Genomic DNA, 26,282 nt, shown 5'->3' with positions numbered 1-26,282 from the left:
CCTGGAAACGGGACCCACGTGGCGGGAGGTGACCCAGGAGGATGTAGTCTGAGCGGCCTGCTCACCCTGGACGGTTCCACTCGCTGGGAAGAGCAGCATTATTAACAGCAAGCTTCTCGAAGGAAAAGGGCAGTGACCAGCGGAGGCTCACTCTTCACTCTTCCCAAGCTGTCTCATGGACGGGGCTCCGCCCGTTGTCCGGCCTGTCTGAGCCCCTCCCCACAGGCCTGCGCGGTGCTGGCGTCTCCTGCCCCCGCGTGTTCATTTCAGTCTCACATCTTTCCTTAAAATGCAGATTTCCTTTAAAACTCACGAGCAGACATGCTTAACTCCCCTGGCCCTCGAAGGAGGGTTTGTGTGACACACAGTCTTGTCCACACCAGGCCCTGCTGGGTTGGCCAAGCTCAGGCCCCACGCCAGACCCCCGCCCCCCGCCCCCCGAGGCCCGACTGCATGGAGGCTGCAGGAATGGAACAACCTGCGGGGTAAGATGTGGTCACATGTTTCCCGGGCTGCAGGTGTCCTCATGTGACACATGGGGTGAGTCGCACCTGACTCCACGTCCAGGGCGGGGTGAGGGCCCCACGTAGGCTGAGAGGGAAGGTCACACCTGACCCGCATCCAGGGCGGGGTGAGGGCCCCTTGTGGGCTGAGAGGGAAGGTCACACCTGACCCCACCTCCAGGGCGGGGTGAGGGCCCCACCTGGGCTGAGTGTGGCTGCCACACCAGGCGGGCCCAGCTCTCCCTGGACATGGCCACCTCTAGGCCACTGGCCACCAGGCAGGACGGCGCAGGCCTGAGCTGCCAGGACACGTGGGGCCCAAAGCAGGCCGAGGCCGTCGGCGCTGTGGCCTGCCCCCTCACGCGGCCCCCCGCCTGCCGGGCGTGGGCTGACGCTGGTGCTGGCGCACCCCTGGACGGGAGGTCTGAACGGGAGCCTCGGGCGCTGGGCTGTGTGTTTTCTTTGTCCACAGCAGCGTGTGCACTACTGTTCGGATTTGTATTCAATTTTGCCTTTCCAATGAAGAGAACTGAAAAAGCAAAGTAGATGTGCTGGTGTTAGCGGTCAGCCAAGCGGAGAAGGCAGGAGGTACAAGCCTGATTAGACGCCCACGGGACTGAAACTCCAATGTGAAAAACACCAAAGGTAAACAACGCTAAAACGTGGCATCGGGGTTTTTCTCTGAAAAGGGAGACGAGGTGATGGAAGAGGGGAATTGAGAGCTGAGGACGGACGACCAGGCCCCAGACCCACGGAGCCAGGGCTCCACCTGCAGGAAGCCTGGAGGCGGCATCACGAGGGCTCCTCTGCGGCCGCCGAGTCCCCTCTGGTCCTGCCGCCCTCGCCCCTCACCCCTCCTGCCGAGCCGTCCACCCTGGGACCTTCTGGCCTGCACAGCGCCCACATCCCCGTCTGGGGTGTCGTGCTCACCCTGCAGGCGCACACCTAGGCACACCGGCACGGCGCCACCTGTGCCCTCAGGAGCACTTCTGACGCCCGCAGCGTGGAAGCCAGAGCGAAGTGCCCCCTGCCTTGCTCAGCTCCCCAGGGTGGAAGATCGCCTGCGTTTGGCCACGGGCCTGACCCAGATGAGAGGACCTAGGGCTCTGGGGGCAGGTCTCAGCGAACTGTGACGTGAGGACTGTAGTTCTTTCTTTCCAGCCCACCATGTCCCAAGCCACGTGGGGCGAGGAGGGCGCACCTGGCCCACGGGAGGTCACGTGCAAAGCCCACGGCTGGAGACAGATGAGCCGCACATGACAGGGCTCAAGGGCGGGTCCGACCCATGAGGCCACCCTGCCGGCCTCATCCCCACAGCGGCCTGGACCAGCCCACCACCTCCCAGAAGCCTGTTGCAGTCCCCAGCAGGGAGGCGGGGGCTGGCTGCCTGTAAGGAGGTTCTACAGCATAAAGAGCAGACACGTCACACTGCTGCTCCAGAGAGCCCGAAGGCCATTTATTCACTCTCGTGGCCAAGTTGCTCCGTCAGGAAGAGGCAGGCTAGCGGCACGGACACCCAGATTAGGGTGAGCCTTCTGGCACTCGCGTGCAAGCCCCCCGAGGCCTGCAGGTCCTGCAGAGAGACAGGGTTACTGAGAGGGGCTGCGGGGGCTCTCGGGGCCTGCACCCTGGCTGCTCCCTGGGCCCCACTCACCTGGACGCTGCCTCTGCATCAGCCCTGAGATGCTGATGGGCTGCCTGGGTGCTGGCCCTCTGCTCGCCGCAGGCGCCAGGCTCTGCCTTGGCCACTCACAGGGCATCTGCAGGACCGGGATCCTAGCAGCAAATTTGATAGGTAAAATCAGCAGTGCCTTTGACTCCATGGTCATTCAAGGGTCGGCTGCTTCTCAGTTTCCAAGGGCACACAGACAGCCTGGGGCCACGGGTCCAGCAGGAGCAGTGCCCAGCAGGCAGCCTCGTGCGAGGCCCACTCTGGACTGTGGTGACCCTGGCAAGGCCCCAAGGACCGCTGCTCACTCCTAGGGCCCAGAGCATCCACATGGGACTCCCAGGGTCCTCTGTGCTGATGCTGAAAAAGTCAAGTTACAGTCAGGGGGCGTGGAGCAGGGGACAGCTCCCTGGGGGTCAGAGGGCACAGAACGGAGTGGGGCTGGCTGTCTGGGGGTCAGAGTGTGTGCAGCAGGGGGCTGGTTCCCTGGGGGTCAGAAGGCATGGAGTAGGGGGACCGACTGGGGGTCAAAGGGCATGGAGCTGAGGGCTGGCTGTCTGGGGGTCAGAGGGCATGGAGTGGGGTGAAGGTGCCCTCACGGAGGTTTGGGTTGCAGCCTGTGTTCAGGCAGGTGAGGGGATGGCTTTGTCAGTCATGGGCAGGGGGCCAGGGGTCTGGACAGTGCTAAATGGCAAAGTGTAGACAGGCTCTGGGTGAGGGATGGGAGGGAAGGAAGGGTCTGCTGTCTGCAGAGACTGCCTGGGCTCCCAGGGCTGAAGAGCCCCCGGGAAGGCGGCCCGCGCCTGGCACGGCTGCCCCTGCACATGGTGCTGCTGGGCTGGGCGCGCCGTGGGCCCTTCCAGCTGGAGCCCCTCGGGGCAGCAGGGGCAGCACCTGCAGAGTGGCCACCTGCCTGTCAAGAGACCCTGCTGCCCCCGGGGTCCTGCAGCCAGGATGCTCCTCCAGGGTTTTCGTGACGGTGATCCATGTCTCCTTTCAGCTTCAAGAACGTGAAACAGTGCCCATAGCACAGCCTCCCTCACAGCCCAGGACGGTATGGGCAGGGTCCTGGCGCCCCCAGGAGCCAAGGGCGGGACCTACCTGGGAGACTGGGGCTCGCTGGAGCATCGGGGCGTCAGGCCAAGGTGCTGAGGGCGGTGGGCGATGCTGCCTGCAGTGAGAGGTCAGGGGGGCTGTGCCCATCGCCACCCCCACCCAGGACCCCCTGAGTGCCCATCTTTACATCTGAGCAGGCGGTCTGATGCCACTGCCCCCCACCCAGCTGCCCGCGGCTCCGTTCGGGAAGGACACTCCTGTGTGCGGCAGCTCTCAGTCCACATCTGGACCCATGCCAACCTGAGGGCCACTGGCAAGGAGGCCCCTCTGGCTCCGAGGAGGGTGGCAGCCACAGGCAACGCCAGGTGCTGGGACCGTTGCGCGGTCTCCACCCAAGGCGCAGAGGCTTACCCTCCGACTTTTGCCGTTGACCCCTCCCGGCTAGTAAGAATCTTCTGTTAAAGATGTAAATGGTCCCTGGTGTGCTTCAGCCACACCAGGGGGCAAGTATGAAAAAACTGTTCTTTTCGAATACCTGAATTCTCCTGCATCTCAGTTCTGGAGTTGCAACAGGAGGAAGCAGGAAAGAGGACACCAGCGTTTAGCTGAGGCTCCTCTGTGTCCCCTCACGTACCCCTTACGTGACCAACCTGGACCAGAGAGGGTGAGTGCCTCTCCCAGCACTACATGGCCTTGGAGGTCTTGTCTCTCTGCCTGGGGCAGTGTGCACTATGAAGACGCAGCCCACTGCAGGTGGCCGTGGGAGACCCCCAGAACGGCTGACAGCCAAGATGAGCCATCTCAGCAGCTGTGTTTGGGGGCTGCTGTTTTGGGGGCTTTACAGGGTCTGACAACCTGGGGCCTTGCTGACCCTGTGGTGACACTCAGCCCAGACAAGTGGGGCAGCCTTGCCACCTGCCAGCCTGTGTGCCCAGCTGGCGCTCCACGGCCAGCCCCCACCCTGGCTCTGTCCCAGGCCTGCGCCCATGCCTCCCAAGCAGCCCTGCCTCCTGCTCCTGGGGACTGCAAGCCCGTCCGGCCCGCGGCGCCCCGCCTGCTGGCCTCCCAGCAAGGACCCTGTGTTCGGCACTCACGCGCTTGAGCCCTGATGACCAGCGGCAGCAGCTTCTCACCCGTGCTTTACAGGACTCTGTGGGGACGACTATCGTTAACACCGCCGAGAACCCCAAGGCCCTAGGAGCTCAACAACTCACGGGCTGTGTGGGCAGCGGTCTGAGCCCAGTAAGAGAGGCGCCAGGCCCACAGCTGGTGGTCTTTCGGGTCTTGCCTGAGAACCAGGGACCCTGGGGTCTCTGTCCTGAGGGTGCTGACCCCAGTGCTCAGCAGGCCAAGGCGGCGGCAGGGCCGGGAGGCACCGAGGAGCTGTTGCAGAGCCGGAGCTGCAGCCCGACTGGAAGCTAGTGCCCTGCTGAGGACGTCCCCAGGTCAGGGCCAGGTTTCGGTTCAGGAACGCAGGGGGCATAACTGAGGGCGTTTGGCAAGATTTCCTTTTGAAAGATTCAGATGGAAACCATGTTGACACTTAAAGAGAGTACATCTCACTGCCGGGCACGTGGGGTGCTCGTGCCCATGACACCAGGACGGGGGTTCTCTGGACAAGGCCCTGGGCGCTGACAGCTGGGCGACTGAGACAGTTGAATGGCTGGCCTTGCACACAGGCTCGTGGATGGGGACCGGGAAGGGGATTGAGCCACGGTCCCATGGCTTCGATTCTTCCAGGGGTGCTTGCCAAGAACTGATTTAAGCTGCCACGGAGCTGAAATCCGCGAGGAGACTGGACCATTCCAGAACACCGCCAAGGCAGCTGACAGCCCCACACCTGGACACCCACTGCCGCAAGGCTGGGGAGGGGGCTCCCTCGCCTGGGCCGAGAGGGCGGCGGGGACCCTGTGGCTTTGCATCTGGGGTCACGAGCAGGAGGAAAGGGCACGGCACTGTGGCCAGCACGCAGACCCCCAGACCAGCCACAGCCATCCCAGGAGAGCGGGGCGAGGCCTCAGGACTCGCACCATTTTGAAAAGCCCTCCAAAATGAGCAAAGGGCGGAGAGTCCTCAGCAAAGAGAGTATTTCCTCACACACGGGGACACGGGGACATGAGCACAGGGTTGATGGTGACTCCTGGTCAGAAACTTGGGGCCAGACAGCAGGACAACCCTGCCCGATGCTGTCAACTGAGACTCTGCCCAGGGAGTGCATCCTCAAGACAACGTTGTTCACAGGCAGCCAAAACCTCGGAGAGCTCACTACTGGCCAAGCTGCCCCACAGTGAAACCGTGCTTGGGTCTGAAGAGTGACGCCGCAGGCACGCGGCTCCACAGGGAAGGAGGCAGGCGCAGACGCCTGTGGAGCAGGCTTGACTCCTCCTGCCTCTAAGACAGTGAGCATCTCTAAAGCAAGCAGGAGAGCCGGACTGCGGGCTCTTGTCACCCGCGGCTCCACATCATCAGAGCCTCCCGGATGGGGGGAAACCACTTGATCAGAACTCGGTCGGGTGGCAGGAGAGGCTACGGCTCCCGAGGCACGAGAACCACGGGATGGCATCCCCTGGTTGGCTTGGCTCCGCGTTGCTCTGCAGGCTCGGCTTCAGCCACGACCATCTCTGTTTCCCAGAGTCCCGAGGCGGGCGTCCCAGGGAGGGCACAGGCAGATCTGAGTCCTGGTGATCTGGTGGATCCCGGTTCCCGCCTGCAGACGCGCCTTCGGGCTGTGTCCTCACGTGACCTCTTCCCACGTGTGCGTCTCCCGGGGAGGACACAGATCCAATGGGATTAAGTCCCACCCTCAGAGCCACGCTGACCTCCAGAAAACCCCAGCTCCAAACAGAGCCACAGCTTCGAGGGGACACAGTCCACGGCAGATGGTGCACTAAGAGTGGTGACCGCCAGAGGAGGCAGCTAAGGAGATCCGGATAAACACGGAGCCCCACACGGCAGACAGAGCGCAGCAGAGGCAGTCCAAACCCATTAGCAGCTGTGCTGACCCAGCAGACTGAACGCTCTACTCAGAGGCGGAGATCACGGGCATGACCCAACCACGTGTGTCCACAGGACACACATTTTAGGTCCAAAGACGCATGCTGTACCCAATCCGAAATTCAACGAGGAAAATTCCACTGTCAAATAGCTCATTCCTCAGGTTCCAGTTTATGAAAAAAGCATAAGACTCATTAGCTGAAAATGACAGCTCTTCAGGTCACTTAGGAACCAAGAAGTAGATAGATCTGTCAGGTCTCATTGAGAGGACAATCCCCCAAACCATGAGCTCCTACCAAATCCCACAGGAACAATCTGATCAGTGGATCTTAGGATTCATGTGGAAACGCACTGCACTTATTCTTCAGTCACTAAGTCATGTCCAACTCTTTGTGACCCCACGAACTGCAGCACGCCAGGCTTCCCTGTCCTCCACTGTACTCCCAGAGTTTGTAAAGAATCCGCCCTGGTTCAATTCCTGTGTTGGGAAGATCCCCTGGAGAAGGGATAGGCTACCCACTCCAGTATTCTTGGGCTTCCCTTGTGGCTCAGCTGGTCAAGAATCCGCCTGCAATGCGGGAGACCTGGGTTTGATCCCTAGGTTGGGAAAATCCCCTGGAGAAGGGAAAGGCTACCCACTCCAGTATTCTGGCCTGGAGAATTCCATGGATTCATGGGGTCACAAAGAGTTGGCCACGACTGAGCAACTTTCACTTTCCCTTTCTTTCCAAGGAACATCTTTTTTTTTTTTTTTTTTTTTTTTAGCACAGTGTTTTATTCAAAAGCTTCTCAGCAGGGGAATGAATGATATCCCCTTTTTGTGCCCACCCAACTCCCAATTCGAGAGGCAGAAGTTGAACCATTTGGCGAGAGCTCCCTCTAATGATTATGATTCAGATCATGATAAGGTTTTTGTTGTTCTCTCACCCACTTTCTCTAACCCTCTACTTAACCAAGACTCAAGTAGAGCCGTGTTTTCCACAGTTCAGAACAACTGGAAGGCATCATGTCAATTCTGATCAACCTCCCATTCCTGGGCTATTCGAGGCACATAGAATTACCTTGACAAAAACTGACTTCAGTGACTGCCACCTCGGAGGAGCAGAGATACTGTCAGGCAGCATGCAGTTCTGAGCTCTAATGTCAGGGCGCCGCCCTCCCACTCTGCTCCAGGAGCAAGGAGCAGTCGGTCTGCTTTCTCTCCACACACCTCAACTGCTCATCCTCTCCGGCCTATTAACACAGACACAGCACCACACCGGTGTGACAGAGTTAAGACAGACAATTAGATCTGATTAAAATGCTAACAGATCCTGAGCTGTTGGAGATGAGGGGAGTAGACAGTGTGACCTGAGCTTTCCCTTTTTTTCTTTAAGAATATTTTGTTTCAGCATAAAGCACACTTTCCCAAAGAGGTTCCTGGAGTAGAAATCCAAGAGTCTGACTGTTCCGTGGGAACACACAGTCACCTATGTCACTTTGGCTTCAGTCCCTGGATCTGTCTTTTGCAGCTACTTCAGGTCCCACAGGAAGAGGAAAAGCTGGAGGCAACATCACTTGGCCAAAGCACCCACAAGGTCCCAGGCTGGCAGGACAATGGGCTCCTGCTCTAGTACAGCTGGCACCTCTTCAGGGACATGCTTCTTGTCCACCACCACTTCGTAGGTGTACTCAGAGAACCTCTTATCCGTCTGCACAGGTAACCTTTGTGGCCATGGTCTTCACCCCAGGAATTTTCCACTCTCCATCTTATGAACACGCCCTCCTGATCATCCTTTGCTGAGACAGCAGTGAAGGTCATGGCGTGGGTCATGTGACTCGCCGAAAGTCAGCCTCTCAGCTTTACTCACGTTCTCAATGGAGACGCCAAACACCAACCCATGGTCACAGATGTTCACGTCACTGAGGCCCAGTTTGCCACTGAAGTGTTTCCCAACATCACAGCCAAACCATACAGCCTCTCCATCTCTGATGGAGGCAGCAACCATCTTTTTCAAAACTCAATGGGCTGGTTGTTATAGAGGTTTTCTCCCTCTGACCATATTGCTTAAATAGTCCACTGGGTACAGTTTGTTGTACTTGTGCTGAGGCCGAGGGTCATTCACTAAACAAATCTTATCTTCCATATTGAACAGCAGCTTGACATGTTCCCTGTAAAACTTCAAGGATGTTATAGGGCCAGTCTTTTGATAGTTTTTATCTTTGTCTCCATACTTCCAGATGAATGTCTCTGGTGGATTACCCAAACAGATGCATACAACTCTGAATATCTCCTCCATCATGGAGTCCTGTGTGGCTAAGATTTCTTCTTTGGTTGCACCAGTGTGTACCAGGTTCCGTAGTCGTATGCAGAATTCTCTCATCTTGTGATCCAGAATATCATTCATCCTTCTGGTTGCCTCTGTGGTGTAAGTTTCAGGGAAGCACTTCTTAGGGATAAAACCATATTTTTCAACAATATGACAAGCATATCCCATTGTCCTCCATCATTGGTAGGATTCACAAGCAAATACTGCACCAGCCTACCATCCTCAGGCTCCTTTTTCTGAGCTGTGTCCACAAAAGCATTTAAGAATAACAGCGTTCAACCTTGTCCCAGAAAAAGAGGTAAGACTGACTAAATTCAAATTCTTCAATATTGAATTTTCTCATGAATGGAAGTCTCATAACATTCAGACAAGAAAAGATCCAGCATCGCCCTGAACTCTTCTGGTCAGTGACGGGCTTGCCGTTCTGGTGCATGGCGTGCTGGAACACATGCTGAGTACCCTGGACCCTGGCCCTCTTCAGACAGATGTCCAGCAGGTTGTGAGTGGTGCCGACATTCTGGGCCAGTACGAACTGAGCGTCGGAATTCAGTTTCTGAAGCAGAGCCGCTACCTTCTCCAAATTCAGTCCTGCTGGAATACCCGCTCTGTTCATGGCGCTGCCCAGCGGGGGAATGGTAGTTTCAGGGTCCTCAGGCCGGCGCCGGGACAGCACAGCACCTTGCAGGCTGGGCGGTCCGACCTGACTCTCACACCTGGAGCGCCAGCCAAGGAACATCTTTTAATGTCAGTTATACTTACCACCTGCAGTGATTTTCGAGCCCAACAAAATAAAATCTGCCACTGTTTCCATTGCCTCTCCATCTATTTGCCATGAAATAATGGGACCAGATGGCACAATCTTTGTTTTTTGAATGTTGAGTGAAGCCGGGTTTTTCACTGTCCTCGTTCACCCTCATCAGTTTCTTTTCACTTTCTGCCATTCAGTTCAGTTTAGTCGCTCAGTTGTGTCCGACTCTTTGCGACCCCATGAACCGCAGGATGCCAGGCCTCCCTGTCCATCACCAACTCTCGGAGTCCACCCAAACCCCTGTCCGTTGAGTCGGTAATGCCATCCAACCATCTCATCTTCTGTCTTCCCCTTCTCCTCCTGCCTTCAATCTTTCCCAGCATCAGGGTCTTTTCCAATGAGTCAGCTCTTCGCATCAGGTGGCCAAAATATTGGAGTTTCAGCTTCAGAATCAGTCCTTCCAATGAACACCCAGGACTGATCTCTCCTTTAGGATGGACTGGTTGGATCTCCTTGCAGTCCAAGGGACCCTCAAGAGTCTTCTCCAACACCACAGTTCAAAAGCACCAATTCTTTGGCACTCAACTTTCTTTATAGTCCAACTCTCACATCCATACATGACCACTGGAAAAACCATAGACTTGACAAGATGGACCTTTGTTGACAAAATAATGTCTCTGCTTTTGAATATGCTATCTAGGTTGGCCATAAATTTCCTTCCAAGGAATAAGCGTCTTTTAATTTCATGGCTGCAGTCACCATCTGCAGTGATTTTGGAGCCCAGAAAAATAAAGTCATCCACTGTTTCCACTGTTTCCCCATCTATCTGCCATGAAGTGATGGGACCGGATGCCATGATCTTAGTTTTCTGAATGTTGAGCTTTAAGCTTTTTCACTCTTGTTTCACTTTCATCAAGAGGCTCTTTAGTTCTTCTTCACTGTCTTCCATAAGGGTGGTGTCATCTGCATATCTGAGGTTATTGATATTTCTCCCAGCAATCTTGATTCCAGCTTGTGCTTCTTCCAGCCCAGGGTTTCTCATGATGTACTCTGCATAGAAGTTAAATAAGCAGGGTGACAAGATACAGCCTTCACGTACCCCTTTTCCTATTTGGAACCAGTCTGTTGTTCCATGTCCAGTTCTGTTGCTTCCTGACCTGTATACAGGTTTCTCAAGAGGCAGGTCAGGTGGTCTGATATTCCCATCTCTTTCAGAATTTTCCACAGTTTATTGTGATCCACACAATCAAAGACTTTGGCATAGTCAATAAGGCAGAAATAGATGTTTTTCTGGAACTCTCTTGCTTTTTCCATGTTCCAGCAGATGTTGGCAATTTGATCTCAGCTTCCTCTGCCTTTTCTAAAACCAGCTTGAACATCTGGAAGTTCATGGTTCACGTTTTGCTGAAGCCTGGCTTGGGAGAATTTTGAGCATTACTAGCATGTGAGATGAGTGCAATTGTGCGGTAGTTTGAGCATTCTTTGGCATTGTCTTTCTTTGGGATTGGAATGAAAACTGACCTTTTCCAGTCCTGTGGCCACTGCTGAGTTTTCCAAATTTGCTGGCATATTGAGTGCAGCACTTTCATAGCATCATCTTTCAGGATTTGAAATAGCTCAACTGGAATTATCACCTCCACTAGCTTTGTTCTAGTGATACTTCCTAAGGCCCACTTGACTTCACATTCCAGGATGTCTGGCTCTAGGTGAGTGATCACACCATCGTGAGTATCTGGGTCATGAAGATCTTTTTTGTACAGTTCTTCTGTGTATTCTTGCCACCTCTTCTTAATATCTTCTGCTTCTGTTAGGTCCCTACCATTTCTGTCCTTTATTGAGCCCACCTTTGCATGATACATTCCCTTGCTATGCTATGCTATGCTATGCTAAGGCACTTTAGTCGTGTCCGACTCTGTGCGACCCCACAGACGGCAGCCCACCAGGCTCCCCGTCCCTGGGATTCTCCAGGCAAGAACACTGGAGTGGGTTGCCATTTCCTTCTCCAATGCATGAAAGTGAAAAGTGAAAGTGAAGTCGCTCAGTCGCATCCGACTCTTAGCAACCCCATGGACTGCAGCCTACCAGGCTCCTCCGTCCATGGGATTCTTCAAGCAAGAGTACTTTTCTTGAAGAGATCTCTAGTCTTTCCCATTCTATTGTTTCCCTCTATTTCTTTGCATTGATCACTGAGGAAGTGATCTCTCCTTATCTCTTTATCTCCTTATCTCTCCTTGCTATTCTTTGGAACTCTGCACTCAAATGGGTATATCTTTCCTTTTCTCCTTTGCTTTTCGCTTCCATTCTTTTCACAGCTATTTGTAAGGCCTTCTCAGACAGCCATTTTGCTTTTTTTGCATTTCTTTTTCTTGGGGATGGTTTTGATTCCTGTCTCCTGTACAATGTCACGGACCTCAGTCCATAGTTCATCAGGCACTCTGTCTATCAGATCTAGTCCCTTAAATCTATTTCTCACCTCCACTGTATAGTCGGTATAGTTCTGCCATTAGGGTGGCATATCTAAGGTTATTGCTATTTCTCCCGGCAATCTTGACTTCAGCCTTTGCTTCATCCAGCCCGGCATTTCACATAATGTACTCTGCACAGAAGTTAAATAAGCAGGGTAACAATATACAGCCTTGATGTACTCCTTTCCCAATTCTGAGCCAGTCCATTGTTTTATGTCCAGTTCTAACTGTTGCTTCTGGACTTGCATACAGGTTTCTCACGAGACAAGTAAGGTGGTCTGGCATTCCCATCTCTTGAAGAATTTTCCACAGTTTGTTGTGATCCACACGGTCAAAGGCTTTGTGTTTTTCCTTTGATCCATAAGGTAGTTATAATTGTTTTCAAATATTTTATTCTTGTTTTTTTTTTGTCTGTTGCTGATTTCCAACTTAATTCCACTTTGGCCCCAAAATACCCTCCGTGTAAACAGTTCTTCCCAAGTGTCAGGGCCTGTCTCACACCCCACTGCAAGGTCCTCTTCACAGAATGTCCCAGCTGACCTTGGGAAGCCCCTCTGCGTCCCGCCACTGCGGGGGGCACAGTGCTTATCAGGTAAGTGGTGCTGACCTTAGTGTCACTTGCCTAGTAGTTCCATCAATCACCAACAGTGAACGTCCATGTAAGTGCTGAAGGGATGATTCCTTTTAAAACTGTGGTTTTGGCCTGACGCGCTTGAGGGCGTCTGCACTAACGACTGTGTCTGACAAGCCGACTTGAACCGTCCAGAAGGGGCCCTGCCCTGGGGGTGCACGGGCGCCTGCTGCGGGGAGGATGCTGCTCGCAGAGGCACCTGAGTTGTGTCTCAGCCTGTCTGCACCTGCGGGCATGAGGCGGGTCCCCCGCGGACAGCGCACAGCAGGCGCAGGTCTCTGCTCTGGCGGGCACTCACACCAGACACTGTCCAAGGCCCACGCTGCGTGTCCACTTAACTGTTTGTCTCCGCCTCTGAGCAGGAGCGCGTGCTCCCGGAATGCACTCGGCTCTTCCCGGCACCCGCCAGCCTTTGCTTCGGGCACCTGCGCCGCGGCCTGGTGTGCACACCTTCGTGAGCGCTGGGGTCCCGTCACCAGGAGGCCACCCGCTGCTGGTCGGTTTCTCGGCGTCGTCCCGCGCGGGCTCACTCCTTTCACCCGGACTGCGTCTGCGCTGCCGCTGGAGCGCGTCTCGGGGGTGGGGTCGCCTCTTACTGGCAGACCCGCTGCTCAGCGCGGGATGGGAGGGGCCGGCGCGCGCCTGCTCCCGCCGCCCAGCCGTCTGCTCTCTGCCTCAGCGCTCTCCGCCCGTCGGCCTCTGTTGCCCTCTAAATGCCTTCTTAATGCTTCCATTCCTCCAGATTTAAAACGGTCCTTTCCCTTGTTTTTAAAAACTGAAGTACAGTTTACTCACAATGTTGTCTAGTTCTAAGCGTATGATGTGTGTCTCAGTTACACATTAATCTATTCTTTTCCATTATGGACTCTGACAAGATACGGATAGAACAGAGGAAACAAGGTCCTGCTGTGATCCGCAGCAGGGAGCTGCAGTCACCATCTGCCAGGCCCCGGGCTCCCAAGGGGAAGGCGCCCCTAGCAGCAGGCTCGGTGCCTTGGGCCTGCAGACACTGGTGTGAGACCGACCCCTGCAGGGCAATGCCAAGGTGGGGGCCCAGAATGCCCACTGCCCAGAGGGAAGGCTGCCTCGGTCACCAACGTAACGGGTCAGCAGGAAGCAGGCAGTGCTTGAGAACGGGGGAGAGGAGGCTTCACAGGGGCTGAGAGGTGCTGCGTCCACGGAACAAGCGGCTGGAACCCTGACCGGTGGACACGCCAGCTGCACAGGATGGAGGTGGGCAGGAGGCGAGGAAGCGCCCGGGAGTGACTGACGGCCTGAGATCCCAGGAGAGCGCGGGCAGGGAGACAGGAAGGCGCAGCCCTGACCTGCACGCACGGTTTCCTTCTGAGGCTGGGCAGAAGGAAATCAAGCGCCAGCCAGGTGCTCAGGTGCCAGGGTGGCACCAACAGGCCCTGGACGAGGCAGCACAGAACACCTACACTTCAGGGGTGATGCTCAGGACCTCAGCCTCAGCGAGAGGACAGAAAACCAAGGGCGGAGATGCAACAGCCACGGCGAGAGCGAGCCAAGACCCTGAGGCCGAGAGGAGCCAGCGCTCGGCTCAAGCGTGTGCGTTTCCACCACCACGACACCGACACCGAGGGAACTTCCAGAGAGGGACTGAGCGTGAGCCTGAGCCTCAGCCTGGTGCTCACGCTGACCCCAGGAAGGGCCGAGCGCTCACCCGCGGCCATGCCGACAGCCGCCAGGAGGCACAACGGCACTGGAACGTCTGTGCCCGGAGACAGGACAGCAGGGCTGGCACCCTCAGCTGGGCCTGCAGGAGTGGCCCGCTTTGGGGCAGGGTAGGCCCTGCAGTGCGTGCGGTCTGGGCGAGGCGAGGCGTCTCCACTTACCCATGCGTCCGTCCCGAGGTGGGCTGAGCAGGGAGATCCTCGGGGGGCCAGTGGCGACCTCAGGCTGCCTCGTAAAGAGAAAACAACCGCTGACGCTCCAGACTGGCTCAGGAGCAGAGACTGTCCCTGTTTGCTAAGAACACAGACCTCAGTCACATCTCCCTGACACACGTCAACGTTGTGTGCGAGAACACGGCCGCTGGCGGCTTTGCGCCTGCAGCCCCAGGGGCCCAGGTGGTGAGTGGATGAAGGCTCCACTGGTGACTTTAAGGATCTCACAAGAGGAAAAGTAAACGAAGTTCTTGGCTGACATTAGGAATTTGAAAATCCTGAGTAATCCTCACTTTGGGAGCGTCTTGTCACCTTGAAATCCAGATGCTGACAGATGCTGGCAGGCGGCAGTGAGGGCAGGCCTGCTTTGCACTGCGCACCCGCCAGGCGGGGCCCCACCCCACCCCAATGCCCCGAGCCCTCCCACTGTGCAGTGGGGCCTGGTGGGGGGCACACAGCTGGTGGGGGCCAGGAGCCTGAGCCTGGCACTACTGCTGCTGCCCGCCAGCCACCACCCCCGGTGTACCCGCTGCACCCTCGCCCCACTCCCGTGCCTGGCACCACAGGGCTCCTTCGCTCCACCATCACACGGTGAGCGCCAGCTGTTGGCGGCCTCAATCCAGGGCCCCCTCTGCCAACGCCCCCACCCCAGCCTCACCTCTGCTGGCAAGATGACAGCCTCGGAGGAACTCCCAACACTCTGCAAGGGGGGTCACACTGCCCAGCAACCCAGTGTCCACCCACGGGAGCACCTCCCCGCCTCTGGGCTCCAGCCCCCGCCCACCCAGGGCAGGTTGACACCTCGCAGAGCCCAAGAGGACCGCTCCCTGCATCCGCGGGACGGCTGGGCTGGCTCCGCATGACCCTCGCTCACCGCCAAGGCTGCGGTGTGGCTGGCTGTGAGCAGGCCCCTCCTCACGGCTTTCCCGCGGCCGCTGTGCTCAGAGCCCCTCTGATTTGGCCCCTCCCGGGCCCTCTGGCCCCCTGCTCCCACCCCCACCTCTGGCCTGTCCTGCACTTGGTGCCCCGTGTCCGGCACAGGCCGACTCTGAGAAGTCAGTCACAGCACAGGGACAAAACTGCTCCTGTCAGGCAGAATCCGAGCGTCGTCTCTCCTCACAGGCCCGGGCCCTCTGTTCGCAGGAGGGTCCATGACGGTACACAGGAAGACTTTGCAGGCGCAGGGCATCCAGTGGGCACTGCCGCTGCCCAGGCTGGAGGGGGCGTGAGCGCGGCAGCAGCAGGAACTGAGGCGTCACGAGGCCACCAGGCCAGCGAGAGGGGGCCTCCCCACCAGGCCTCTCCTTGGAGCCGCCTGGCGACCAGCCGCCTCTGCGCGTGGGCCATGGGACAGCTATCTACGCTGGGAAATACCATCCATGCAAAGTGCCTGGGACCACACGCGTGATGTCAGTGCACTCACCTTTCTCCTCGGAGAGGGCATGAGGTCAACTTCCATGGACTCTACCCTGTTACACAGACAGCAAGCCAGTCATGGGCTGACTGCACTAAAGTAAGAGAAACACGTATGCACGCACATGTGCAGATGTGCACACACGAGCCCCTGCAGGCCCCCTCCCTACAGCTGCTCAGCACTCCCAGAGTGTGGTGATCACAGCCCCGCCCAGGCCAGCAAAGCCCATAAAGCAGACACACTTGCCCACGGACACAGAGGCGCCCGCTGTGTGGCTGGAACGGGCCTCCTGTCTCCAGCCCCCATCCTTCCCGGGAAGGTCGTCCCCTCTGGGCTCCTCCTCGCCACCTGCACCGTCCCAGGGCTCCTCCACCTCCTGCCGGACGTCCGGGGCGGGACCACTGTCTCTGTCCACCCCACCGCCCAGCCCACGTGTTTCACATGTGTAGTGCTTGGCCACGCCCACTCCCTAATTAAGCTGCTCCAGGCTGGTGGGGACAGGGCCAGGCCTTCCCGCAGGTGCACAGGGCAGCTGGGAGGAGGGCCTTGCTCCCTACTTTCTGAAGAGCTGGGAACGGGGGTGTGGCCTGCGGGCACAGCCAGGGCATCCCATCAGCCTTGCTGCCCAGGGGCCAAGTGCAACCTTCCAAGAAAAACACTCCCCCAGGGGCTTTAGGTCCCAGAGGCTGCCACCGGCCCAGCCCACCCAGCCCTCCCATCCCAGTCAGGGAAGGGCCCAGCCCTCTGCTTGGGGATGGGAATGAGCGGCGAGGGGGCACCTGTGCCCAGTGCCTGCGCTGGGGGCGGGGGCTGAGGGTGCAGACCTCTCAGAGGCTGACGAGCCACGGGGCTGGAACAGAAGAGGTCCGCTCGGCTTTGCTGAGGGTGCTGTGACGAGAGGCGCAGTGCTGGAGCCTCAGGCGCACCCGGCACCTCCGCCACCCTCCCCCTTCCAGGCCTCACTTCACTTACTTGAAGCTGTAGTGTTTCCTGTGCTGAAAGATGTTTGCTGTGACCTCACCCTAAACAGATGGAGAAAAGGCATTATTGAGTCGCAAACGTTTACATCCAGCTAATTCCTTCCAATCTGAAGTAAGGAAAACAGAAATGACCCATTTCTCCATGACACACCCTGGCCCCTCCTCACCTCGGGAACCTGCACGGGCCTGGTCCACCCCAGAGGGGCTCCCGAGTCCCCAGAACCCACAGCAGGCAGCGCTGAGAACACAGTGCTTGCTTGCTTGCCTGCTAAGTCGCTTCAGTCGTGTCCGACTCTGTGCGACCCCACAGACAGCAGCCCACCAGGCTCTTCCATCCATGGGATTTTCCAGGCAAGAGTACTGGAGTGGGGTGCCATCGCCTTCTCCGCAAGAACACAGTGGGCACTCCCTAGAAGCCTGCTGAGCAGGACCGGCTGCTGGGCCCAGCTCCCAAAGGACACTCGTGCCTGCTTCCAGGTGACCTCGTGAAACAAGTTGGGTGCTGGTGTGTGGGGTGGACAAGCGTCCACGGTCCCTGAGACAGAGCCAGAAGCAGACACACCACTGGGGCAGGTGGGAAGACCCGGGCAAGCGTGGTCTGGGGTGAGGGTGCCAGCTGTGGAGGCGGGGGGCACAGGTCCCTCCTGGAAGGAGACGCAAGCCACACCAGTGCAAGCGGAGTGAAGTGGTCAGAGGCGGGGCCTGGCCCAGAACCCACCACGCCAGAAACACCCCACCTGGAGACCGAGGCAAACAGGCAGACTTGAATCTGGAGACACCAGGCCTTCCCACCCGCCGCGCGCCCCCTCCCCGCCACGCGCCCCCCAGGACTCACCTCTGCAGCTGCTCCACCCGCAGCGTCGACTTCCTGAGGGACTCCTCCAACTGAGAAATCTGAACACAATCGAGTGACTTCCCGTTACCACACAGGCCAGGTGACAATTTAGAGGTAACAAGAGAATTCTCAAGTTCTTAAACCAGGAATCAGAATGCAAGTGACATGACCGTGGCCCTTGCACTTTTTCTAAGAATTTGTACCAAATCCATTTCACTTTTACTTTTCACTTTCATGCACGGGAGAAGGAAATGGCAGCCCACTCCAGCGTTCTTGCCTGGAAAATCCCAGGGACGGGGGAGCCTGGTGGGCTGCCGTCTCTGAGGTCACACAGGGTCGGGTACGACTGAAGCAACTCAGCAGCAGCAGCAGGTCACCAGGTGTGTCGGAAACCGGCTCTAGGAATCTCTCCAGGAAGTGCAAAGCCCAGCCCAGCACTGTTCCAAACCAAACCACGGAGCGCCCTTCGGGCAGAGCGCCTCCCGATGCCCACCCCCTGCTCCTCTCCACCCACACGGCCCAATAGGAGGCTTCAACCCAAGTCACAGCTGAAGCTCCACATCTGTTTTCACTAAAGCTTTACTTTCCTTCTTTTGAGTTTCAAAACCAAGTGAGGAGGATGCTTTGGGGACAAGCAAATGGGCACTAAACCTCCTTTTGTGAAGATCGGCCAGAACAACTTTATGCTCACATTTATGAAAAAGCACCACAGAAACTGTGGGGTGATCATGGGTCTGTACTGATGCCCAAGGTGGAGGTGAAACCACAGCTGGGTCCCCAGGTGGCTGCATGGCTGACCTCAGAGAGGAACCATGCAGCGGGCTGAGCGTTTGCAGACAGACACCACCCAGTGGCCCATGCCAGGATGGGGTAACACAGCCACCTCGCTCCCTGTGGCCTGCTGACTGGAGTTACCTTTTCTCCATAGAAGGCTAACAGTCTCCTCCTGTGCTTTTCTTGAAATTCTGAGATCTGAGAAGACAACATGTATCAGCTGCTGCAGAGGCTGAGGCCAGGGGCTTCCCAAAGCCCCAGCTCCTCCCCAGACACTGCCCCCCTGCTGCCCGGCAGCCAGAGCGGAAGCCAGCAGACCCCAGGCTCAGTGGGCAGCCGTGGCCGGGCGAGCTCCACCCAGAAGTGGTGAGTGCCATGGGTTTCACGTGAAGACCACGTGGGCGTGATGGCTGCTCTGCCTCCCTTCCACGTGGCTTCAGTGGTGCTCAGGACTTAGGACAGGACACGACCCACACACACCATATGCCATCCGTCAGGTAGCAGCCACTGGATCACAGTAGCCCCCCGACCAGGACTTCGCTGGGCAGGGATGCCACCAGGCCGGCTGGCAGGGCCACACTGCTCTGAGAGCCCAGTGACCTTTACTAGCCAGCTGGTCAAGGCCAACAGTGCCTGAAACCAGCACCACCCTTGGTCTCCTATTCTGAGCCCCAACCTCCATGTCTATGGAGCAGAGCCTGGACTGTTCCTGGAGGCACCGACGGATGTTAGGAGAGAATGACGGACTCACTTGTGGGAAGGGGGAGCTGTTCGTTCATGTATTTATCTGGCTGTGCCTAGTCTTGGTGGTGGCATGCAGGGTTTTTCCATCCTTATAGGATTCAGAATCCACAGTGACAGCATGCGGGGTCTAGTTCCCTGACCAGGGATCAAAGCCAGGCCCCTGCACTGGGATCGCAGAGTCTTAGCCACTGGACCACCAGGGAAGGCCCCAGAGAGAGAGATTCTGCAACCTTGGGGTTTTCACATGACACGCACCCTCCTGAAACACTGAACTGAACTGTTTGGGCCTAATTCTTGTTGTCATCTCTGCACAGCTGAGAGACAGCGGAGACAGTACTGAGCAAGCTGGTTGAGGCAACACCATGTAAATGCCCCCCAGTCACTCCCTGCCACCAGGGCTCTGCCCCCAGGCATGCACACGGCAGGGCATGCTCCCAGGGCTCACTGGTCTGGTCCAGATGGAGGGAAGACGTCCTTCTGTGCAAATAGACTGACCGCCTTGGAGCGGGGGAAGCCGCAGGTGGAGGGCAAACACCCTGCCAGAGCCCCTGCCGTTCTACTGCTGCCTCATCAGAGGGGTTCAGAGCCCTTGCCGTCGGGGACCCACCCCACGGGACAAGGGATGTGCGTCTCCACCCACAGGAGGGGCAGTGGACACAGGCTCTGCCTGGAGTGCCCACCCGTGGAGAGGGTGATGCGAGTGCACCCAGGGCTGCCACTGCACGAGTCCTCACAGCTCCTGAGGCCCCGTCCCAGGAAGGCTCCAGATCACACCGATGGTCCTTACTTCTGCTGCCCCCGCCAGGGCCCTCGCAGGCAGGCACCCAGTCCTCACTCGTCAGCCCGGGACTGTTCCTGCCTCTCCCTCTACCTCCCGGGTGGGACTGGAGGTGAGGGCCATGCCCCTGGGAGGGGTCTGAACAGGTCTAAAGCTGCCTTCCTGTCACAGAAGCAAGACAAGGTGACAATCACCTCTCTCAGCTCACTTCTCCCGAGGGTCCCAAGCTCAGGGCAAGAGAGATCGATGTCCGAAGCTGACCTCTGAGTGCGTGCCTTGGAGCAGGGCCCAAATTGAGGAGCAGCAGCGCTCTGGGTGTGGCCCCGGGCTCCTGCTCAGCAGCGTCTGGGAGCCAGTCACGGGGAACCCCACCCGAGGCACTGAGCCCAGCAAGGCCCACGGGCAGGCTGCTTCCAAGGGGGACCTTGGTGAGGACAAGCACGCAGGGCTCCGTGATTCAGACGCATCAGGACAGGTGAGGCCACAGCAGGAACAGGGCCATGGGCAAAGCTGACTGTGGGCAAGAGGCCAGGCAGGGGGTGGTCCCTGAGCATCAGGTGGCAGCAGCCCCACTGCGGGCAAGGGCTTCGGGTGTGCTCGGGCGCAGCCACGCGCCACCTGCCCTGGGTGGGGGCCAGCCTCTGGGACTCAGTGTCGGCCTGACCAACAAACAAAACAAAAAAGGGCTTGAGCCCCCAGCTGGAGTGAGACAGGAGTGAGACTTGATGACACTCGCACAAAGTCTGCAGGCCGTGCCCAACAGCAGCCCACCCTGGGACTCGAAGGAAGCCGAGGAGGAGCTGACCACGGCCATGCCGCCCTGGAGCCTGGGAGGTGGGAGAACGCGTGTCCTCGGGCCAGGTTATGGTCTGGGAGCAGCACAGGTGGAGGGTGTCTGTGCTGAGGGGTCAGGAGGGGACGTGCAGGCAAGAGAAGTCAGGACAGGACGCGCAGGCATGAGGGGTCAGGAGAGGACGTGCAGGCACGAGGAGGTGTCACTAGAGGGCGCGCAGGCACGAGAGCTCAGGAGAGGGCGCATAGGCACAAGGACGGGTCAGGAGAGGACGCGCGGCCACGAGAGGTCAGGAGAGGACACGCAGGCACGAGAAGTCAGGAGAAGAAGACGCGCAGGCACAAGGAGGGGTCAGAGGAGGACGTGCGGGCAAGAGGAGGGGTCAGAGGAGGACGTGCGGGCAAGAGGAGGGGTCAGGAGAGGGTGCGCGGGCACGAGGAGGGGTCAGGAGAGGACGTGCGGGCACGAGGGGTCAGGAGAGGACGTGCAGGCACGAGAAGTCAGGAGAGGACACGCAGGCACAAGGAGGGGTCAGAGGAGGACGTGTGGGCAAGAGGAGGGGTCAGGAGAGGACGTGCGGGCACGAGGAGGGGTCAGGAATGGACACGCGGGCATGAGTGGTCAGGAGAGGATGCGCAGGCACGACAAGGGGTCAGGACAGGATGCTCGGGCATGACGAGGGGTCAGGGAGGGTGTCAGGAGACACAGCGTGAAGAGGCAGCCCCCTTGCCCAGTGTCTGGACGCCCCCAGCCCACTTTCCAGACCCAGAGCTGAGGCCCAGCCCTCAATCCCCTAGGCAGCATGGGCGTCCTGACCAAGCAGCCGCTGTGTCTCATGCCCTCAGACACGGGAGCGGTGCCCAGCCTTCCCACAGTGGGGGCGGGCGCAGACTGGGCTCCCACCCCACCTCCAGGGCCTGGGGACTTACCTGGGAGGTCTCCTTGGCGTACTTCATGCACAGGCTGTCCACGCCCATGAAGAGCGCCTGGATGTTGGGGTCCGTCTGAAAGAGAAAGGGCTGCTTCTGCCGACACTGCCTCCAGGGTCCAGAGGGCCATGTGCCTTAGGGCCGAGACCAGCCAGGACACCATCACAGCAGCTTCCGGGGCCCCGAGGACGCCATGGTGCGGGCGAGGGGCAGCGCCACCTCCTAGGGGACCAAGGGCTGCTGACCAAGGGTGGTGCTGAGGAGTTCCGGGCGGCTGGGCTTGGGGCAGCCGGGTACAAAGCAATCGGTGGAATCAGAAGCAGGAAGAGCAACCGGCACAATCTCTAACTCACAAGTATGTGTTGAGCTACTTTGGCGTAAATGTGACAAGAGGGTGCATGAACTGGCACCTGCCCACTGGCACACCTCCTGCAGGCACACCTGCCTGTCCTCTCCCCCACGCCAGCTCCAGAGACACAGGTGCACGGACAAGGACACACACGGGCCCATCCCCACTGGAGTGACAGTCACGCTGCACTCGGGGAGAGAGGCCCGCAGAAGCCAGGAAACACCCGAAGGGCCAGGGCCCCAGGAGCTGCTGGAGGACCTTGTGGTGGGGAGGGGGCGGCCGCTTCATTGGAGAGGCGGGCAGCTGCTTTTCGGGTGGGGGCAGCTACAGGGGAAGCGGCCCCAGACTCCGCTCAGAGCAGGGGCTGGGAAGGGTGCCGGCGGGGCAGGGGACTTGCTGCGGGCACTCGAGTACACGCGAGCCCCCGACTCGGATCTCCACCCGAGACCCTGGACAGCACCCAACACCCCGAGCCCCGTACTTCAAAGGAAACAAGACAGAAGGCTGCCCCCATCTCCACGGGCCCCGGTGAGCCCTACACACAGCAGGCAGGGACCCCAGTGATGGAGACGGGACTGACGCCCACAGAGGACCAGGCCCCACAAGGAGACCTTCCCAGGCCTTGGGGCAGGCGAGGGCATCAGTGCTGACCTGCCACAGCCCAGGGCTTCCCTGAGGGGAACGGATGGGGACCCCCAGTGGCACAGAAGGGGTGACTGCACGCCCCACGCACAGAGGAGGAAATGTTAATAGAAAAAGTCTGAGTGTCATTTCATTTAATTTTTTCAACAATGCAATGAGGGCCCCAGAGTAGACGGGAAAGAGACTTTTCCAGGAGCCCACAGCTAGGACGAGAATCTGCTCTGGGTCTGCTGGACTCCAGAGCTGGGCTCAAGCTAAGACACACTGGTTACTCCCTAGAAGTTTATACGGGAGAACAGTTCCTCCAAGTGTGGACCGTGGGATATTAATATGTGTTCCTTGAAAAAGGGTTCTGTTGCAAACACATTTGAGAAGCACTCAGTGGAGGAGGTTTAACGAAGTGATGCCCTCTATTTTGAAGGCAGTGTGGTGGCTAAGAGCCCTGGCTGGCTTTGGAATCAGTCAGACTTGGGTTCTCAATGCCCCTGTGTCTCTCTCTTTTTTTTGTTTGTGATGGTTAGGGAGACACCCTCCCACCCCATCAGGCCTCACTTTCCCCCACTTCTAGGAATTTATGTTCCAGAAATATTCTTACAAGTATGCAGAACTGTGGTAAAAAAAAAAAAAAAAATGTTCATTTTAAGACTGAAATAGTAAAAAACTGAAAAAAATGAAAGGTTTTTTCCTATCACGCCAGGAAGTCATTTTCAGAGAATGTGGGTGTATACACTTTAGAACATCAGCTGGGAAACACCACTTTGTTAGAATCCCACCGACACCCAGAGCAGGGCCCACACTCCTGGCTGTTGTTCTTGGGAAGCAGGAGTTGGAGACTTTCACATTCTGTTATGGTTTTCTGTTATGTTTGAGGTTTGAGGTAATTTTACGTTTGTAATCAGAAAAAGAACTTTTACAGATTAAACATTAGATCAAATACACATCTTGGAACCTAAACTTGAAGGGATCAACTTTACTCCCTCGACCCTCTTAACTAGAATGGACCCCAGGGAGACCAACCCCACCACCGTGAGGAGCTGCAGGAGCCGGCGCCCCCCAGCAGCGCTCAGGCTCTGGTGAGGAGACAGCCGTATGAGGTATTCAGAACCACTAGTGGACTTTATACAGAAAGTCTGCACGATCTCCTAGCACACCAAGCACATCAACAGAAGTTGTAGACACCACAACTGAGTAAAAACTGAACGTGATACTTAAAAAGAATCACTGGTTAATATTAACATACTATAGACTTCAACTTACATGTTTTGAAAGTAGAACTGTACGACAAGCAACTTTACAAATCAAGCATTCATCCCTTTTACCTACAAAAGAAAGCAAACTTTATTATAGTGAATAGTGCCTTTAAACACATATAAATGCAGACCTTAAATTATAGTACTTCTTTTAAAAGTATACAGGATCATAGGACTTACCGTGGACAAGCCTGGGGCATGCACATAGTTGAAAAGAATTACACAGTGACAATTTTTCTTATTTTCTAAATATGCTCCAAAACAGTGGCCACACAGATCTACAGCACTTAATCTTAGATCAGCCCACGTTATTTCCCACAAGCATTATTTTATAGGAATAAAATGGGGATAACTTAGCTGAAAATTTTAAGCACTACAAAATGAAAGCTCCCCCTGACCTGACAGTTCCAGGGTTTTGCTCTGCCCCTCGGCCTTGGCAGCAGGGCTCCTGCGAGGGCCAGGCCGCGCTGGGAGCTGAGAGCCGAGGCGGCTCGACCCCTGGCCACCCCACCGCCCCGCCCATGCTCGGCCTCCTCCCACCCACTCCCCCCTGCCCCTCCTCCACCGCCTGGCCCTGGACCCCAAAGCGGTCCCTCCTCAGCCCCGTTGCTGCCAGCTCCTCTCTGGCCCTGCCCAGAACTCACAGCCTCTGATCTCGGTTTCTCCACCAGGCACCTGGGAGGCCAGGTGTCCACACCCGACTGGCCCAAGTCCTCCTAGGCAGCATCAATGGCCCAATCCCAGGGCTGTCCCCTCCACAGTCATCGCCTGAGAAAGAGGCCGCATTAGGCGTGCCTCTCTCCCCCTGCCCACACCAGGGCTGATGGGCTCGGCCCACTTCCTGTGTCTTGGCGGGATGCCTCCCCTTCCCCACCCCAGGCCTAGTCTTCCAAGGGAGGGCTCGCCCTCCTCTCCCACCCACTGCCTCCGAGAGGGCTCCTGCCCTCCCACAGACCCCCTAAGCTCCACCCCAGCCCTCCCTCTCTCCTCCCAGCACCCAGCCAACCCCTCTTTCCTCTCTGCAGGGCACTTAGGCAGGTAATCCTCACACTAAGGCCGGTGCCCTGACTGCCCTGGGAGGCCTGGTTTGACATTTCGGCGGTCTCTCCCCACCCCAGCCTCCTCCTGGCCTCACCCAGCTTCTTTAGAAAACGCTCTTGCCCAGGTGAGAACAGGCTTGCGTGTCTCCTGCCTCCCGCCCGCCCCTCACCCCAGCCCCTCCAGTCCCCCCCACAGCACTCCACTGTCTGGACCACCAGCCCCTTGTGTGCTCACAACCCTTTGGAGTCTCCCTGCACGGCTGTCCCGGGCACCTCTGTTCCACACGTGAGGTCCTGAGCCTCAGCTCAAACCTGCTGGCACTCTGGATGGCCAGGGGAGCCGCACCCCCAATCCGGCCAGCTGCTGCCCAGACTCAAGTCTGCCCAACGTGAGCCCTGCTTCTGTCCAGCCGTGGTGGCTGTTCCGACACGTCTCCCTGTGCTGGGCTCTGCCCCCTTCCCGCGTCCTCCGGCTGCCAGGATCTAGACTCGGCCAGCCCACTGGGCACGCGCCTCTGCCCCCCCACCCCCAGAACCTGCGAGCCCAGCACCCGCGCACCTGTGGCACCACCCGACGTCGAGCCGGAGCCTGGAGGAGCCCGAGGGTGGGCGGCGAGCTGGGAAACGCGCCAGGCCGGAGCAGGCGGGCTGGGGAAGGGGCGCGAGGGGCAAGCGTGCGCCGAGGGTCCTGAAGGGAGAGGCCCAGACACGGGCCCGCGCGGGGAGGAGTGTGGGGTGAGCCTGGCACCGGCTGGACCCCCGCTCACGGCTGCCCAAGCTGATGGGCGCCATTTCCTCCAGAGGGTCTGGGGGCGAGGCGGGGAGTGATGTTCTGATCCTTCACCTGTGAGCTGGAATCACAGGTCAGTCACTCTGTGAGAACTCGCCGCGTTGCCATTTAGGCTTTTGTCCTGCCTGAGCTCTCTAGGTCAATAAAAACACTTCCGAAACGGAAAACGCCGGTCAAGGCGGTGCCACAGGCGCGGGCGCTGGGCTCGCAGGTCCTGGGGCGGGGCCGATCAGCTCGCGGCCCGCCCGGGGTCCCCTCCGCCGCCTCTGGAGACCGCTCTGCACCCGCCTCCCCGCTTCCCGCGCCAGGCCCGTCGGGCTGCGAGCGGCGGGTGGTGCTGAGGTGCCGGGCCCGCGCTGCCCCAGCCCAGAGGCGTCCGAGCCGCGCGCGACCCCGGGCCTCTCGCCGGCGCCCCGGCCCTCGAGCCGCCAGCCCTCCCCCAGGAAGCTCGCCTCAGGGCGCCTCCTCAGGGAGCCGCCGCCGCGCCCTGACCTTTGCGCAGGCAGGCGTCACAGTACACGTGGCCGCAGCTGGTCAGGCTGAAGCACGACGTCGCCTGGGGCGGCTGGAAGCAGCGGTTACAGAACACCCAGCTGGCCATGTCTGCACCAGGGCCGTGCCCCGCCGTCACGCGGGAGCCACGCGAGACCTGCGCGCGGGATCTGAGCCCGGCCCGAGGCCG

At 58.2% G+C, this 26,282-nt stretch overlaps 1 protein-coding gene and 1 pseudogene across 1 annotated transcript; both read right to left on the bottom strand.

The window, feature by feature from the left end:
• Nucleotides 1-1,938: 1,938 nt before the first annotated feature.
• RNF212 (ring finger protein 212) lies at nucleotides 1,939-26,282 on the bottom strand. Its single transcript, XM_061421099.1, has 12 exons — nucleotides 26,093-26,282; nucleotides 23,778-23,839; nucleotides 21,530-21,604; nucleotides 18,427-18,483; nucleotides 17,512-17,570; nucleotides 16,669-16,718; nucleotides 16,521-16,575; nucleotides 15,706-15,751; nucleotides 14,232-14,295; nucleotides 3,274-3,343; nucleotides 2,158-2,279; nucleotides 1,939-2,076 (listed from the first exon to the last, which is right to left on the bottom strand). The coding sequence occupies exons 1-12, from the start codon at nucleotides 26,199-26,201 to the stop codon at nucleotides 1,964-1,966; spliced, it is 882 nt and encodes a 293-aa protein (XP_061277083.1). The 5' UTR covers nucleotides 26,202-26,282; the 3' UTR covers nucleotides 1,939-1,963.
• LOC133249948 (bleomycin hydrolase-like) lies at nucleotides 4,107-14,204 on the bottom strand (annotated as a pseudogene).

Source organism: Bos javanicus, chromosome 6, assembly GCF_032452875.1.
Source record: "Bos javanicus breed banteng chromosome 6, ARS-OSU_banteng_1.0, whole genome shotgun sequence".
Taxonomy (NCBI): Eukaryota; Metazoa; Chordata; class Mammalia; order Artiodactyla; family Bovidae; genus Bos; species Bos javanicus.
This window is presented reverse-complemented; position numbering and strand designations above follow the sequence as displayed.

Excerpts from the sequence above, each read along its gene's own strand:
- RNF212 (XM_061421099.1), bottom strand. The coding sequence starts at position 26,201 with ATGGCCAGCTGGGTGTTCTGTAACCGCTGCTTCCAGCCGCCCCAGGCG. Across the intron at positions 21,605-23,777 it reads CAGTTCTACTTTCAAAACAT|ACGGACCCCAACATCCAGGC; the intron begins GTAAGTTGAAGT and ends TTTCTCTTTCAG. Across the intron at positions 18,484-21,529 it reads ACGCCAAGGAGACCTCCCAG|ATCTCAGAATTTCAAGAAAA; the intron begins GTAAGTCCCCAG and ends TTGTCTTCTCAG.